Below are 19,419 nucleotides of genomic sequence, written 5' to 3'. Positions count from 1 at the left end.
TTGTGCTGATGAGTTCTCTCGTCACTGTGGCAGCAAAGCGAACATGGTTGTGCTGATGAGTTCTCTCATCACTGTGGCAGCAAAGTGAACATGGTTGTGCTGATGAGTTCTCTCATCACTGTGGCAGCAAAGTGAACATGGTTGTGCTGATGAGTTATCTCATCACTGTGGCAGCAAAGTGAACATGGTTGTGCTGATGAGTTCTCTCGTCACTGTGGCAGCAAAGCGAACATGGTTGTGCTGATGAGTTCTCTCATCACTGTGGCAGCAAAGTGAACATGGTTGTGCTGATGAGTTCTCTCATCACTGTGGCAGCAAAGTGAACGTGGTTGTGCTGATGAGTTCTCTCGTCACTGTGGCAGCAAAGTGAACATGGTTGTGCTGATGAGTTCTCTCGTCACTGTGGCAGCAAAGCGAACATGGTTGTGCTGATGAGTTCTCTCATCACTGTGGCAGCAAAGTGAACATGGTTGTGCTGACGAGTTCTGTGGTCATACAGGCAGCCTAGGGGTTAAAAGAATGAGTGAAAAGATGTTAGAAAAAAACTACAGCAAAAACAACAAAATAATAAAATGTATTGCATATACACAAGGACATGTATTTTGCTTTGGTTTGTCTGTTTTTTATTTATTTCAGTTTTGTTTTTTGTTGATCATACTGCTGCACTAAGTTGTTTAGAGTGTAGTGATCATGAAAAGTGATCGTGACCACACTTGACTGTTCCCTGATCCATGAAAAGTGAATATGACCACACTTGATGACTGTTCCCTGATCCATGAAAAGTGAACATGACCACACTTGATGACTGTTCCCTGATCCATGAAAAGTGAATATGACCACACTTGATGACTGTTCCCTGATCCATGAAAAGTGATCGTGACCACACTTGATGACTGTTCCCTGATCCATGAAAAGTGAATATGACCACACTTGATGACTGTTCTCTGATCCATGAAAAGTGATCGTGACCACACTTGATGACTGTTCCCTGATCCATGAAAAGTGAATATGACCACACTTGATGACTGTTCCCTGATCCATGAAAAGTGAATATGACCACACTTGATGACTGTTCCCTGATCCATGAAAAGTGAATATGACCACACTTGATGACTGTTCCCTGATCCATGAAAAGTGAATATGACCACACTTGATGACTGTTCCCTGATCCATGAAAAGTGAATATGACCACACTTGATGACTGTTCCCTGATCCATGAAAAGTGAATATGACCACACTTGATGACTGTTCCCTGATCCATGAAAAGTGAACATGACCACACTTGATGACTGTTCCCTGATCCATGAAAAGTGAATATGACCACACCAGACTGTTCCCTGATCCATGAAAAGTGAACTGTTCCCTGATCCATGAAAAGTGAACATGACCACACTTGATGACTGTTCCCTGATCCATGAAAAGTGAACATGACCACACTTGACTGTTCCCTGATCCATGAAAAGTGAACATGACCACACTTGATGACTGTTCCCTGATCCATGAAAAGTGAACATGACCACACTTGATGACTGTTCCCTGATCCATGAAAAGTGAACATGACCACACTTGATGACTGTTCCCTGATCCATGAAAACTGAACATGACCACACTTGACTGTTCCCTGATCCATGAAAAGTGAAGGTGACCACACCTGACTGTTCCCCAGGCATGGTACCTGCCCACACATCCACTCCCATGCCTTTCAACACCTCGCTTCACCAACCCACCGTGGGTCCTGTTCCTGGGGGTCTGCAGGACGTCCTCTATTCCGGCAAACACAACGGCATCTATATCTACCTGGCTCGCATCCTCAGGTGTGGAGATCAGAATTTGTTTTCTTTGAAAAAATAAATCTTTCCCAATATAATTATTGAAATTGATGGCAATATCTGAGCTGTGTTAATATTTTGAAGCACGCAACAGCAAAATTTGTCACAAAACAAAATCATTGCAGTGTGTTCAATTATTTTTATTTGTAAAGGTTACTTGTGTCCCCAGTGTTTTGTTTTTTTCACCATGAGGACAGCTTGACAGCCAAGATGTGGCAGATTCTTCCTGTTGGGGCAGGGTGTGCACAATGAGGAATCTGACTGCTGTATTTTTACTGCTACTTTCTAATAGCACTTTCAAGATAGATAAAGATAAATAAGCACACAAGTGTGTATCTGTATGCCTATAGATATGATGAAAGTAACATTTTTAACCTCTTTCATTTGTCTTTCAGACCTTTCTGGGACAGACCAGTGACAGCCGAGCTCCAGTGCCAGACCCAGCAAGGCCCCAAAGTCTATGTGAGACACTCCACACACATGCTCATCACTTTACACACATGCGCATCACTCCACACACATGCGCATCACTTTTCACACACATGCGCATCACTCCACACACATGCGCATCACTCTACACACATGCGCATCACTTTTCACACACATGCGCATCACTCCACACACATGCGCATCACTTTACACACATGCGCATCACTTTTCACACACATGCGCATCACTCTACACACATGCGCATCACTCTACACACACATGCGCATCACTCTACACACACATGCTCATCACTCTTCACACATGCGCATTACTCTACACACACATGCGCATCACTCTACACACATGCGCATTACTCTACACACACATGCGCATCACTCTTCACACACATGCTCATCACTCTACACACATGCGCATCACTCTACACACACATGCGCATCACTTTTCACACACATACGCATCACTCTACACACATGCGCATCACTCTACACACACATGTGCATCACTCTACACACACATGCTCATCACTCTTCACACATGCGCATTACTCTACACATACATGCGCATCACTCTACACACATGCGCATTACTCTACACACACATGCGCATCACTCTACACACATGTGCATCACTCTTCACACACATGCACATCACTCTACACACATGCGCATCACTCTTCACACACATGCGCATCACTCTTAACGCACATGCGCATCAATGCGCATCACTCTACACACACATGCGCATCACTCTACACACACATGCGCATCACTCTACACACATGCGCATTACTCTACACACACATGCGCATCACTCTACACACATGCGCATCACTCTTCACACACATGCACATCACTCTTCACACACATGCACATCACTCTTCACACACGTGCGCATCTTTCTTCACACACATGCGCATTACTCTACACACACATGCGCATCACTGCACACATGCGCATCACTCTACACACATACTCATCACTCTTCACACACATGCGCATCACTCAACACACACATGCACATCACTCTACACACACATACTCATCACTCTACACACATACTCATCACTCTTCACACACATGCGCATCACTCAACACACACATGCACATCACTCTTCACACACATGCGCATCACTCTACACACATACTCATCACTCTTCACACACATGCGCATCACTCAACACACACATGCACATCACTCTTCACACACATGCGCATCACTCTACACACACATGTGCATCACTCTTCACACACATGCGCATCACTCTACACACATGCGCATTACTCTACACACACATGCGCATCACTACACACATGCGCATGCACACATACACACACATGTAAGCACAAGCGACCACACATGCAAATGCACCCAGACTCAAGCACAACAAGAATGTATGCACACATATACAACACACACATGAGCACACACACACACACACAAGTATGCGTGCAGGCTCGCTCTCATATGCTCACACACCCAGCAGTTCAGGCCAGTAAACAAGTTTGCTTAGTCTTCGATACACAAACCAATACCTTGAAGCATGCACTCTCAAATTTGGGTGCATGGTACTGTCTGGTTCTTTTCCACAAGGTTAAACATTTGCTGAATCAACTGCTGGCATGTAGAATTAGTTATTGTTTTGGACGTTTTGACTCCCTGACTTGGCAAGTGTTGTCAGTGAGGATGTGAGTGTTATTGACCTGATACTGTCATCAGTGAGGATGTTGGTGTTATTGACCTGATACTGTCATCAGTGAGGATGTGAGTGTTATTGACCTGATTCTGTCATCAGTGAGGATGGTAGTGTTATTGACCTGATACTGTCATCAGTGAGGATGGTAGTGTTATTGACCTGATACTGTCATCAGTGAGGATGTTGGTGTTATTGACCTGATACTGTCATCAGTGAGGACTGTAGTGTTATTGACCTGATACTGTCATCAGTGAGGACTGTAGTGTTATTGACCTGATACTGTCATCAGTGAGGACTAGTGTTATTGACCTGATACTGTCATCAGTGAGGACTGTAGTGTTATTGACCTGATACTGTCATCAGTGAGGACTGTAGTGTTATTGACCTGATACTGTCATCAGTGAGGATGGTAGTGTTATTGACCTGATACTGTCATCAGTGAGGACTAGTGTTATTGACCTGATACTGTCATCAGTGAGGACTGTAGTGTTATTGACCTGATACTGTCATCAGTGAGGACTGTAGTGTTATTGACCTGATACTGTCATCAGTGAGGATGTTGGTGTTATTGACCTGATACTGTCATCAGTGAGGATGGTAGTGTTATTGACCTGATACTGTCATCAGTGAGGATGTTGGTGTTATTGACCTGATACTGTCATCAGTGAGGACTGTAGTGTTATTGACCTGATACTGTCATCAGTGAGGATGGTAGTGTTATTGACCTGATACTGTCATCAGTGAGGATGTTGGTGTTATTGACCTGATACTGTCATCAGTGAGGACTGTAGTGTTATTGACCTGATACTGTCATCAGTGAGGATGTTGGTGTTATTGACCTGATACTGTCAGTGAGGATGTTGGTGTTATTGACCTGATACTGTCATCAGTGAGGACTGTAGTGTTATTGACCTGATACTGTCATCAGTGAGGATGGTAGTGTTATTGACCTGATAGTGTCATCAGTGAGGACTGTAGTGTTATTGACCTGATACTGTCATCAGTGAGGATGTTGGTGTTATTGACCTGATACTGTCATCAGTGAGGACTGTAGTGTTATTGACCTGATACTGTCATCAGTGAGGACTGTAGTGTTATTGACCTGATACTGTCATCAGTGAGGACTGTAGTGTTATTGACCTGATACTGTCATCAGTGAGGACTGTAGTGTTATTGACCTGATACTGTCATCAGTGAGGACTGTAGTGTTATTGACCTGATACTGTCATCAGTGAGGACTGTAGTGTTATTGACCTGATACTGTCATCAGTGAGGATGTTGGTGTTATTGACCTGATACTGTCATCAGTGAGGATGGTAGTGTTATTGACCTGATACTGTCATCAGTGAGGATGTTGGTGTTATTGACCTGATACTGTCATCAGTGAGGATGTCAGTGTTATTGACCTGATACTGTCATCAGTGAGGATGGTAGTGTTATTGACCTGATACTGTCATCAGTGAGGATGGTAGTGTCATCAGTGAGGATGTTGGTGTTATTGACCTGATACTGTCATCAGTGAGGATGTTGGTGTTATTGACCTGATACTGTCATCAGTGAGGACTGTAGTGTTATTGACCTAATACTGTCATCAGTGAGGATGTTGGTGTTATTGACCTGATACTGTCATCAGTGAGGATGGTAGTGTTATTGACCTGATACTGTCATCAGTGAGGACTGTAGTGTTATTGACCTGATACTGTCATCAGTGAGGACTGTAGTGTTATTGACCTGATACTGTCATCAGTGAGGACTAGTGTTATTGACCTGATACTGTCATCAGTGAGAATGTTGGTGTTATTGACCTGATACCGTCATCAGTGAGGATGGTAGTGTTATTGACCTGATACTGTCATCAGTGAGGATGTTGGTGTTATTGACCTGATACTGTCATCAGTGAGGATGGTAGTGTTATTGACCTGATACTGTCATCAGTGAGGATGTTGGTGTTATTGACCTGATACTGTCATCAGTGAGGATGGTAGTGTTATTGACCTGATGCTGTCATCAGTGAGGATGGTAGTGTTATTGACCTGATACTGTCATCAGTGAGGACTGTAGTGTTATTGACCTGATACTGTCATCAGTGAGGACTGTAGTGTTATTGACCTGATACTGTCATCAGTGAGGACTGTAGTGTTATTGACCTGATACTGTCATCAGTGAGGATGGTAGTGTTATTGACCTGATAGTGTCATCAGTGAGGATGGTAGTGTTATTGACCTGATACTGTCATCAGTGAGGATGTTGGTGTTATTGACCTGATACTGTCATCAGTGAGGATGTCAGTGTTATTGACCTGATACTGTCATCAGTGAGGATGTCAGTGTTATTGACCTGATACTGTCAGTGAGGACTGTAGTGTTATTGACCTGATACTGTCATCAGTGAGGATGGTAGTGTTATTGACCTGATACTGTCATCAGTGAGGACTGTAGTGTTATTGACCTGATACTGTCATCAGTGAGGACTGTAGTGTTATTGACCTGATACTGTCATCAGTGAGGACTAGTGTTATTGACCTGATACTGTCAGTGAGGACTGTAGTGTTATTGACCTGATACTGTCATCAGTGAGGACTGTAGTGTTATTGACCTGATACTGTCATCAGTGAGGATGTTGGTGTTATTGACCTGATACTGTCATCAGTGAGGACTGTAGTGTTATTGACCTGATACTGTCATCAGTGAGGATGTTGGTGTTATTGACCTGATACTGTCATCAGTGAGGACTGTAGTGTTATTGACCTGATACTGTCATCAGTGAGGATGGTAGTGTTATTGACCTGATACTGTCATCAGTGAGGATGTTGGTGTTATTGACCTGATACTGTCATCAGTGAGGACTGTAGTGTTATTGACCTGATACTGTCATCAGTGAGGATGTTGGTGTTATTGACCTGATACTGTCAGTGAGGATGTTGGTGTTATTGACCTGATACTGTCATCAGTGAGGACTGTAGTGTTATTGACCTGATACTGTCATCAGTGAGGATGGTAGTGTTATTGACCTGATACTGTCATCAGTGAGGATGTTGGTGTTATTGACCTGATACTGTCATCAGTGAGGACTGTAGTGTTATTGACCTGATACTGTCATCAGTGAGGATGGTAGTGTTATTGACCTGATACTGTCATCAGTGAGGACTGTAGTGTTATTGACCTGATACTGTCATCAGTGAGGATGGTAGTGTTATTGACCTGATACTGTCATCAGTGAGGACTGTAGTGTTATTGACCTGATACTGTCATCAGTGAGGACTAGTGTTATTGACCTGATACTGTCATCGGTGAGGACTGTAGTGTTATTGACCTGATACTGTCATCGGTGAGGACGGTAGTGTTATTGACCTGATACTGTCATCAGTGAGGATGTTGGTGTTATTGACCTGATACTGTCATCAGTGAGGATGTTGGTGTTATTGACCTGATACTGTCATCAGTGAGGACTGTAGTGTTATTGACCTGATACTGTCATCAGTGAGGATGGTAGTGTTATTGACCTGATACTGTCATCAGTGAGGATGGTAGTGTTATTGACCTGATACTGTCATCAGTGAGGATGTTGGTGTTATTGACCTGATACTGTCATCAGTGAGGACTGTAGTGTTATTGACCTGATACTGTCATCAGTGAGGATGTTGGTGTTATTGACCTGATACTGTCATCAGTGAGGATGTAGTGTTATTGACCTGATACTGTCATCAGTGAGGATGGTAGTGTTATTGACCTGATACTGTCATCAGTGAGGATGTGGTTATTGACCTGATACTGTCATCAGTGAGGATGTTGGTGTTATTGACCTGATACTGTCATCAGTGAGGATGTTGGTGTTATTGACCTGATACTGTCATCAGTGAGGACTGTAGTGTTATTGACCTGATACTGTCATCAGTGAGGACTGTAGTGTTATTGACCTGATACTGTCATCAGTGAGGATGTAGTGTTATTGACCTGATACTGTCATCAGTGAGGACTGTAGTGTTATTGACCTGATACTGTCATCAGTGAGGATGGTAGTGTTATTGACCTGATACTGTCATCAGTGAGGATGTTGGTGTTATTGACCTGATACTGTCATCAGTGAGGATGGTAGTGTTATTGACCTGATACTGTCATCAGTGAGGATGGTAGTGTTATTGACCTGATACTGTCATCAGTGAGGACTGTAGTGTTATTGACCTGATACTGTCATCAGTGAGGACTGTAGTGTTATTGACCTGATACTGTCATCAGTGAGGATGGTAGTGTTATTGACCTGATACTGTCATCAGTGAGGATGGTAGTGTTATTGACCTGATACTGTCATCAGTGAGGATGTTGGTGTTATTGACCTGATACTGTCATCAGTGAGGATGTAGTGTTATTGACCTGATACTGTCATCAGTGAGGATGTAGTGTTATTGACCTGATACTGTCATCAGTGAGGACTGTAGTGTTATTGACCTGATACTGTCATCAGTGAGGATGTTGGTGTTATTGACCTGATACTGTCATCAGTGAGGATGTAGTGTTATTGACCTGATACTGTCATCAGTGAGGATGTTGGTGTTATTGACCTGATACTGTCATCAGTGAGGATGTTGGTGTTATTGACCTGATACTGTCATCAGTGAGGATGTAGTGTTATTGACCTGATACTGTCATCAGTGAGGATGTAGTGTTATTGACCTGATACTGTCATCAGTGAGGATGTTGGTGTTATTGACCTGATACTGTCATCAGTGAGGATGTTGGTGTTATTGACCTGATACTGTCATCAGTGAGGACTGTAGTGTTATTGACCTGATACTGTCATCAGTGAGGATGTTGGTGTTATTGACCTGATACTGTCATCAGTGAGGATGTAGGTGTTATTGACCTGATACTGTCATCAGTGAGGATGTAGTGTTATTGACCTGATACTGTCATCAGTGAGGATGGTAGTGTTATTGACCTGATACTGTCATCAGTGAGGATGTTGGTGTTATTGACCTGATACTGTCATCAGTGAGGATGGTAGTGTTATTGACCTGATACTGTCATCAGTGAGGATGTAGTGTTATTGACCTGATACTGTCATCAGTGAGGATGTTGGTGTTATTGACCTGATACTGTCATCAGTGAGGATGTAGGTGTTATTGACCTGATACTGTCATCAGTGAGGATGTAGTGTTATTGACCTGATACTGTCATCAGTGAGGATGGTAGGTGTTATTGACCTGATACTGTCATCAGTGAGGATGTTGGTGTTATTGACCTGATACTGTCATCAGTGAGGATGGTAGTGTTATTGACCTGATACTGTCATCAGTGAGGATGTAGGTGTTATTGACCTGATACTGTCATCAGTGAGGATGTTGGTGTTATTGACCTGATACTGTCATCAGTGAGGATGTAGGTGTTATTGACCTGATACTGTCATCAGTGAGGATGTAGTGTTATTGACCTGATACTGTCATCAGTGAGGATGTAGTGTTATTGACCTGATACTGTCATCAGTGAGGATGTAGGTGTTATTGACCTGATACTGTCATCAGTGAGGACTGTAGTGTTATTGACCTGATACTGTCATCAGTGAGGATGTTGGTGTTATTGACCTGATACTGTCATCAGTGAGGATGTAGGTGTTATTGACCTGATACTGTCATCAGTGAGGACTGTAGTGTTATTGACCTGATACTGTCATCAGTGAGGATGTAGTGTTATTGACCTGATACTGTCATCAGTGAGGATGTTGGTGTTATTGACCTGATACTGTCATCAGTGAGGATGTTGGTGTTATTGACCTGATACTGTCATCAGTGAGGACTGTAGTGTTATTGACCTGATACTGTCATCAGTGAGGATGTAGGTGTTATTGACCTGATACTGTCATCAGTGAGGATGGTTGTGTTATTGACCTGATACTGTCATCAGTGAGGATGTTGGTGTTATTGACCTGATACTGTCATCAGTGAGGATGTTGTGTTATTGACCTGATACTGTCATCAGTGAGGATGGTAGTGTTATTGACCTGATACTGTCATCAGTGAGGATGTAGGTGTTATTGACCTGATACTGTCATCAGTGAGGATGTAGTGTTATTGACCTGATACTGTCATCAGTGAGGATGTTGGTGTTATTGACCTGATACTGTCATCAGTGAGGATGTTGGTGTTATTGACCTGATACTGTCATCAGTGAGGATGTAGTGTTATTGACCTGATACTGTCATCAGTGAGGATGTCAGTGTTATTGACCTGATACTGTCATCAGTGAGGACTGTAGTGTTATTGACCTGATACTGTCATCAGTGAGGATGTTGGTGTTATTGACCTGATACTGTCATCAGTGAGGATGTTGGTGTTATTGACCTGATACTGTCATCAGTGAGGACTGTAGTGTTATTGACCTGATACTGTCATCAGTGAGGATGTAGTGTTATTGACCTGATACTGTCATCAGTGAGGATGTAGGTGTTATTGACCTGATACTGTCATCAGTGAGGATGTTGGTGTTATTGACCTGATACTGTCATCAGTGAGGACTGTAGTGTTATTGACCTGATACTGTCATCAGTGAGGACTGTAGTGTTATTGACCTGATACTGTCATCAGTGAGGATGGTGGTGTTATTGACCTGATACTGTCATCAGTGAGGATGGTAGTGTTATTGACCTGATACTGTCATCAGTGAGGACTGTAGTGTTATTGACCTGATACTGTCATCAGTGAGGATGTGAGTGTTATTGACCTGATACTGTCATCAGTGAGGATGTTGGTGTTATTGACCTGATACTGTCATCAGTGAGGATGTAGTGTTATTGACCTGATACTGTCATCAGTGAGGATGTAGTGTTATTGACCTGATACTGTCATCAGTGAGGATGTTGGTGTTATTGACCTGATACTGTCATCAGTGAGGATGTTGGTGTTATTGACCTGATACTGTCATCAGTGAGGATGGTAGTGTTATTGACCTGATACTGTCATCAGTGAGGATGTTGGTGTTATTGACCTGATACTGTCATCAGTGAGGATGTTGGTGTTATTGACCTGATACTGTCATCAGTGAGGATGTTGGTGTTATTGACCTGATACTGTCATCAGTGAGGACTGTAGTGTTATTGACCTGATACTGTCATCAGTGAGGATGTAGTGTTATTGACCTGATACTGTCATCAGTGAGGATGTTGGTGTTATTGACCTGATACTGTCATCAGTGAGGATGTAGTGTTATTGACCTGATACTGTCATCAGTGAGGATGTTGGTGTTATTGACCTGATACTGTCATCAGTGAGGATGTTGGTGTTATTGACCTGATACTGTCATCAGTGAGGACTGTAGGTGTTATTGACCTGATACTGTCATCAGTGAGGATGTAGTGTTATTGACCTGATACTGTCATCAGTGAGGATGTAGTGTTATTGACCTGATACTGTCATCAGTGAGGATGTTGGTGTTATTGACCTGATACTGTCATCAGTGAGGATGTAGTGTTATTGACCTGATACTGTCATCAGTGAGGACTGTAGTGTTATTGACCTGATACTGTCATCAGTGAGGATGTTGGTGTTATTGACCTGATACTGTCATCAGTGAGGATGTAGTGTTATTGACCTGATACTGTCATCAGTGAGGACTGTAGTGTTATTGACCTGATACTGTCATCAGTGAGGATGTAGTGTTATTGACCTGATACTGTCATCAGTGAGGATGTAGGTGTTATTGACCTGATACTGTCATCAGTGAGGACTGTAGTGTTATTGACCTGATACTGTCATCAGTGAGGATGTTGGTGTTATTGACCTGATACTGTCATCAGTGAGGATGTAGGTGTTATTGACCTGATACTGTCATCAGTGAGGACTGTAGTGTTATTGACCTGATACTGTCATCAGTGAGGATGTAGTGTTATTGACCTGATACTGTCATCAGTGAGGATGTTGGTGTTATTGACCTGATACTGTCATCAGTGAGGATGTTGGTGTTATTGACCTGATACTGTCATCAGTGAGGACTGTAGTGTTATTGACCTGATACTGTCATCAGTGAGGATGTTGGTGTTATTGACCTGATACTGTCATCAGTGAGGATGTTGGTGTTATTGACCTGATACTGTCATCAGTGAGGATGTAGTGTTATTGACCTGATACTGTCATCAGTGAGGATGTTGGTGTTATTGACCTGATACTGTCATCAGTGAGGATGTTGGTGTTATTGACCTGATACTGTCATCAGTGAGGATGTTGGTGTTATTGACCTGATACTGTCATCAGTGAGGATGGTGGTGTTATTGACCTGATACTGTCATCAGTGAGGATGTTGGTGTTATTGACCTGATACTGTCATCAGTGAGGATGTTGGTGTTATTGACCTGATACTGTCATCAGTGAGGATGGTAGTGTTATTGACCTGATACTGTCATCAGTGAGGATGGTAGTGTTATTGACCTGATACTGTCATCAGTGAGGATGTAGTGTTATTGACCTGATACTGTCATCAGTGAGGATGTTGGTGTTATTGACCTGATACTGTCATCAGTGAGGATGTAGGTGTTATTGACCTGATACTGTCATCAGTGAGGACTGTAGTGTTATTGACCTGATACTGTCATCAGTGAGGATGTTGGTGTTATTGACCTGATACTGTCATCAGTGAGGATGTTGGTGTTATTGACCTGATACTGTCATCAGTGAGGACTGTAGTGTTATTGACCTGATACTGTCATCAGTGAGGACTGTAGTGTTATTGACCTGATACTGTCATGAGTGAGGATGTTGGTGTTATTGACTCGATTTCTATATCTTGCTGTGATGAGTTTTGGTTGATTTCTTGTTTGTTCTGCAGAGGCTGGCTTCTGTAAATCTTCTTGATTTTGTTCAACTTCTTTTTTTTAATATTTTTTTTTTTTATAGTTATTTATGGATGCATGTATTTATATGCATTTGTTTATGCTTGTGGAGCTAATAATGAATAATACTGACCCCTGTCTGAACAGCTGACCAGCAACTACAGCAGTGCTGAGCTGAGCCTGACCCTAGAGCAGGTCAGAGATCTGTCTGACTTTGTTGACTTCAATTCCAAGTTCGATTCTGGGGCTCCATCTGACCTGTAAGTGTTGCCTTTGAACAGCAGTGTTCAGAATAGACCCACTTTTTTTTTTTTTTTTCTTTTTCTTTTGGTAGTTTCCTTTGAAGAAAAAATACCACAGTGGGATTCTGTATGCATTGTATTTTTATGGATGATAAATACATTGTTGTCTTAACTCAGCCTGGTGCATGTACATACAAACTCACAGGTTCAGACACACAAAGATCATAGTTCTCTATCTCTAGCAAGCATTCCAGCAAACCATTTCATATTGATTGACTGATTGATATGGTTACTTATATAGCACCTATCCATGGTTGGAGACCAAGCTCTAAGTGCTTTACAAACATGGGGACATTTACGCAGCAGGCTGCCTACCCGGGTAGAGCCGACTGCCGGCTGCTGGCGGGCGCTCATCATTCATTTCCTTTGTCATTCTATCAGATTTTAGGCACGCACACATACACACTCAGACAAACATGTAACATATTTTCGTGTATGACTGTTTTGTTTATTTACCCCGCCATGAAGGCAGCCATACTCGTTTTCAGGGGTGTGCATGCTGGGTATGTTCGTTTCCATAACCCACCGAATGCTGACATGGATTACAGGATCTTTAATGTGCGTATTTGATCTTCTGCGTGTGTATACACACAAAGGGGGTTCAGGCACTGGCAGGTCTGCACATATGTTGACCTGGGAGATTGGAAAAATCTGCACCCTTTAACCACTAGGTGCCACCGAGATCCGAACCCGGGACCCTCAGATTGAAAGTCCAACGCTTTAACCATAGGGCTGTTGTACCCATATGAAACAAAGCAGAAGATTTTCGAACAATTTTTTTTTTAATAAATAGCAGTTAGGCATTTAGCAGTGAATCAGTGTAACAAACACACAGAGAAATTGTCCACAGTTTGAGCCAACTCTTGGTTGAAGTGTTGAGAGGTGGACAAGAACCTTTGTACTGGGCTTGCTGTAGTGTTGATGGTTGAAGTGTTGAGAGGTGGACAAGAACCTTTGTACTGGGCTTGCTGTAGTGTTGATGGTTGAAGTGTTGAGAGGTGGACAAGAACCTTTGATGTACTGGGCTTGCTGTAGTGTTGATGGTTGAAGTGTTGAGAGGTGGACAAGAACCTTTGATGTACTGGGCTTGCAGTAGTGTTGATGGTTGAAGTGTTGAGAGGTGGACAAGAACCTTTGCTGTACTGGGCTTGCTGTAGTGTTGATGGTTGAAGTGTTGAGAGGTGGACAAGAACCTTTGATGTACTGGGCTTGCTGTAGTGTTGATGGTTGAAGTGTTGAGAGGTGGACAAGAACCTTTGATGTACTGGGCTTGCTGTAGTGTTGTTGGTTGAAGTGTTGAGAGGTGGACAAGAACCGTTGATGTACTGGGCTTGCTGTAGTGTTGATGGTTGAAGTGTTGAGAGGTGGACAAGAACCTTTGATGTACTGGGCTTGCTGTAGTGTTGTTGGTTGAAGTGTTGAGAGGTGGACAAGAACCTTTGTACTGGGCTTGCTGTAGTGTTGTTGGTTGAAGTGTTGAGAGGTGGACAAGAACCTTTGTACTGGGCTTGCTGTAGTGTTGATGGTTGAAGTGTTGAGAGGTGGACAAGAACATTTGTACTGGGCTTGCTGTAGTGTTGATGGTTGAAGTGTTGAGAGGTGGACAAGAACCGTTGATGTACTGGGCTTGCTGTAGTGTTGATGGTTGAAGTGTTGAGAGGTGGACAAGAACCGTTGATGTACTGGGCTTGCTGTAGTGTTGATGGTTGAAGTGTTGAGAGGTGGACAAGAACATTTGTACTGGGCTTGCTGTAGTGTTGATGGTTGAAGTGTTGAGAGGTGGACAAGAACCGTTGATGTACTGGGCTTGCTGTAGTGTTGATGGTTGAAGTGTTGAGAGGTGGACAAGAACCTTTGCTGTACTGGGCTTGCTGTAGTGTTGATGGTTGAAGTGTTGAGAGGTGGACAAGAACCTTTGTACTGGGCTTGCTGTAGTGTTGTTGGTTGAAGTGTTGAGAGGTGGACAAGAACCTTTGTCATACTGGGCTTGCTGTAGTGTTGATGGTTGAAGTGTTGAGAGGTGGACAAGAACCTTTGTACTGGGCTTGCTGTAGTGTTGATGGTTGAAGTGTTGAGAGGTGGACAAGAACCGTTGATGTACTGGGCTTGCAGTAGTGTTGTTGGTTGAAGTGTTGAGAGGTGGACAAGAACCGTTGATGTACTGGGCTTGCAGTAGTGTTGTTGGTTGAAGTGTTGAGAGGTGGACAAGAACCGTTGATGTACTGGGCTTGCAGTAGTGTTGTTGGTTGAAGTGTTGAGAGGTGGACAAGAACCTTTGTACTGGGCTTGCAGTAGTGTTGTTGGTTGAAGTGTTGAGAGGTGGACAAGAACCTTTGTACTGGGCTTGCTGTAGTGTTGATGGTTGAAGTGTTGAGAGGTGGACAAGAACCTTTGTCATACTGGGCTTGCTGTAGTGTTGATGGTTGAAGTGTTGAGAGGTGGACAAGAACCTTTGTCATACTGGGCTTGCTGTAGTGTTGATGGTTGAAGTGTTGAGAGGTGGACAAGAACCTTTGTACTGGGCTTGCTGTAGTGTTGTTGGTTGAAGTGTTGAGAGGTGGACAAGAACCTTTGTCATACTGGGCTTGCTGTAGTGTTGATGGTTGAAGTGTTGAGAGGTGGACAAGAACCTTTGTCATACTGGGCTTGCTGTAGTGTTGATGGTTGAAGTGTTGAGAGGTGGACAAGAACCTTTGTCATACTGGGCTTGCTGTAGTGTTGATGGTTGAAGTGTTGAGAGGTGGACAAGAACCGTTGATGTACTGGGCTTGCTGTAGTGTTGATGGTTGAAGTGTTGAGAGGTGGACAAGAACCGTTGATGTACTGGGCTTGCTGTAGTGTTGATGGTTGAAGTGTTGAGAGGTGGACAAGAACATTTGTACTGGGCTTGCTGTAGTGTTGATGGTTGAAGTGTTGAGAGGTGGACAAGAACCGTTGATGTACTGGGCTTGCTGTAGTGTTGATGGTTGAAGTGTTGAGAGGTGGACAAGAACCTTTGCTGTACTGGGCTTGCTGTAGTGTTGATGGTTGAAGTGTTGAGAGGTGGACAAGAACCTTTGTACTGGGCTTGCTGTAGTGTTGTTGGTTGAAGTGTTGAGAGGTGGACAAGAACCTTTGTCATACTGGGCTTGCTGTAGTGTTGATGGTTGAAGTGTTGAGAGGTGGACAAGAACCTTTGTACTGGGCTTGCTGTAGTGTTGATGGTTGAAGTGTTGAGAGGTGGACAAGAACCGTTGATGTACTGGGCTTGCAGTAGTGTTGTTGGTTGAAGTGTTGAGAGGTGGACAAGAACCGTTGATGTACTGGGCTTGCAGTAGTGTTGTTGGTTGAAGTGTTGAGAGGTGGACAAGAACCGTTGATGTACTGGGCTTGCAGTAGTGTTGTTGGTTGAAGTGTTGAGAGGTGGACAAGAACCTTTGTACTGGGCTTGCAGTAGTGTTGTTGGTTGAAGTGTTGAGAGGTGGACAAGAACCTTTGTACTGGGCTTGCTGTAGTGTTGATGGTTGAAGTGTTGAGAGGTGGACAAGAACCTTTGTCATACTGGGCTTGCTGTAGTGTTGATGGTTGAAGTGTTGAGAGGTGGACAAGAACCTTTGTCATACTGGGCTTGCTGTAGTGTTGATGGTTGAAGTGTTGAGAGGTGGACAAGAACCTTTGTACTGGGCTTGCTGTAGTGTTGTTGGTTGAAGTGTTGAGAGGTGGACAAGAACCTTTGTACTGGGCTTGCTGTAGTGTTGATGGTTGAAGTGTTGAGAGGTGGACAAGAACCTTTGTACTGGGCTTGCTGTAGTGTTGATGGTTGAAGTGTTGAGAGGTGGACAAGAACCGTTGATGTACTGGGCTTGCTGTAGTGTTGATGGTTGAAGTGTTGAGAGGTGGACAAGAACCTTTGCTGTACTGGGCTTGCTGTAGTGTTGATGAATGAGGAAGATGCTGGTGGGGAGGTCCATTTAGGCTTAGGACAATGTGACAAAGTTGCACTCTGTGTTTCCTTTCATGATATATCCCATCATTAATCAGGCCCCAGAGATACAAATATTTGTGGTGTTGGTCAGAAACATTTAGCGGCACACCCAAAGACTCATGTGTGGTGTGAAATTGATATCCCTCAGCTGCGATCCTATTCTTTCCATTTAAGCCCACAGAACGCTCAAACAAAGGGAAGGTGTTTAAGCCCACAGAACGCTCAAACTAAGGGAAGGTGTTTAAGCCCACAGAACACTCAAACTAAGGGAAGGTGTTTAAGCCCACAGAACACTCAAACTAAGGGAAGGTGTTTAAGCCCACAGAACGCTCAAACTAAGGGTAGGTGTTTAAGCCCACAGAACACTCAAACTAAGGGAAGGTGTTTAAGCCCACAGAACACTCAAACTAAGGGAAGGTGTTTAAGCCCACAGAACACTCAAACTAAGGGAAGGTGTTTAAGCCCACAGAACGCTCAAACTAAGGGAAGGTGTTTAAGCCCACAAAACACTCAAAGGGAAGATGTTTAAGCCCACAGAACACTCAAACTAAGGGAAGGTGTTTAAGCCCACAGAACACTCAAAGGGAAGATGTTTAAGCCCACAGAACGCTCAAACTAAGGGAAGGTGTTTAAGCCCACAGAACACTCAAACTAAGGGAAGGTGTTTAAGCCCACAGAACGCTCAAACTAAGGGAAGGTGTTTAAGCCCACAGAACACTCAAACTAAGGGAAGGTGTTTAAGCCCACAGAACACTCAAACTAAGGGAAGGTGTTTAAGCCCACAGAACACTCAAACTAAGGGAAGGTGTTTAAGCCCACAAAACAGTCAAACTAAGGGTAGGTGTGGTCGGAAAAAAACTTACCTGCTAGGAATTAAACCCACATCTTACCAGCTGTCAGTTAGCGACACTGACCACTTCACCAAGGGGACTGGTGACTGACGGTTTTGGTGCTGATTAGTTAGTACACAGCAAGTAGAAGAAGGGATGAATTTAGAAGGCCTGATCATCTTCTGTCAATGTGTTCTTCCAGCATGTCTCCAGCCCATGTACCATCCAGACTTCGCTTCGGAGAGGGAGCCATGGATGAACAGACCAGGAAGAAACTGCAAAGTGAGGAGCAATTTCTGGCATGTCTGTGGGGTGATGTTTCCTGGATGTTGGTGTGTTTCACTTACAGACATGTGCTGTATAAATACCATTCATTAGTGGTGGTAATAGTTGTTGTGGTAGTATCATTGTTATTATTATTATTATTATTAGTGCTTTTAAGCACATTGAGTTTGTGTATATGCCTTTCATGTTTTCAAGCACAGGGAATGGGTATGGGTTTGTGTGTGTATATCAAGGACAAACATAAGATATATTACAGATGGTAATACTTAACTTTAGATAAAGGACAAATGCAAGATTTATTTAGGATACTGATGTATAACCTTTCAAAAAAGACCAGTGTGAGATTAATCAAAGATAATAATCTATCTTAACATAAGGACAAATGTGATACTGTGATATAAGGCTTGATGCCATATGTATAATCCAAATTTAGTCTTATTCCTGTTAGTTTAGAGAGATTATACTTTGAGCTTAAATTTACACCTTGGAGGTGTGTGTGTGTGTCACTGGAGCATGTGAAATAAGTCTTTATACAAATACAACACAGACACAGATTTTTCCACAGAGGGATAAACCAGCACTAACACAATCTATAAGAAACAGTCTCTTTCCAAACACAACACAACACAACACAACAGATACAGATTTTCCCACAGAAGGATAAACCACCCTAACACAACTATACAAAACAGTCTCTTTCCAAACACAACACAACACATACAGACTTCCCCATACAAGGACAAACCAACAGGAACACAGGCTGTAAGAAACAGTCTCTTTCCAAACACAACACACACACTGTTCCCCACATAAGGACATAGCATGTTAACACTGCAGACACAGACTTTCCCACACAAGGACAAAGCACGTTAACACTGCAGACACAGACTTCCCACACAAGGATGACCACACAAACACAGCAGACACAGACTTTCCCACACAAGGATGACCACACTAACACAGCAGACACAGACTTTCCCACACAAGGATGACCACACTAACACAGCAGACACAGACTTTCCCACACAAGGATGACCACACTAACACAGCAGACACAGACTTTCCCACACAAGGATGACCACACTAACACAGCAGACACAGACTTTCCCACACAAGGATGACCACACTAACACAGCAAACACAGACTTTCCCACACAAGGATGACCACACTAACATAGCAGACACAGACTTTCCCACACAAGGATGACCACACTAACACAGCAGACAGACTTTCCCACACAAGGATGACCAC

At 43.2% G+C, this 19,419-nt stretch overlaps 1 protein-coding gene across 2 annotated transcripts in view; it reads left to right on the top strand.

The window, feature by feature from the left end:
- LOC143294748 (nuclear pore complex protein Nup155-like) overlaps window positions 1–19,419 on the top strand; it is a 105,406-nt gene that overhangs the window by 34,285 nt on the left and 51,702 nt on the right. For both annotated transcript variants that reach the window (XM_076606211.1, XM_076606212.1), the window contains exons 17-20: window positions 1,667–1,814; window positions 2,225–2,291; window positions 12,934–13,046; window positions 18,085–18,164. In XM_076606211.1, the coding sequence (XP_076462326.1) occupies window positions 1,667–1,814; window positions 2,225–2,291; window positions 12,934–13,046; window positions 18,085–18,164 (408 nt within the window). The remainder of the gene's footprint in view (window positions 1–1,666; window positions 1,815–2,224; window positions 2,292–12,933; window positions 13,047–18,084; window positions 18,165–19,419) is intronic.

This window comes from Babylonia areolata, chromosome 20, assembly GCF_041734735.1.
Source record: "Babylonia areolata isolate BAREFJ2019XMU chromosome 20, ASM4173473v1, whole genome shotgun sequence".
NCBI lineage: Eukaryota > Metazoa > Mollusca > Gastropoda > Neogastropoda > Buccinidae > Babylonia > Babylonia areolata.
The sequence above is the reverse complement of the archived record's forward strand: the minus strand, read 5'-3'. Positions and strand labels throughout refer to the sequence as shown.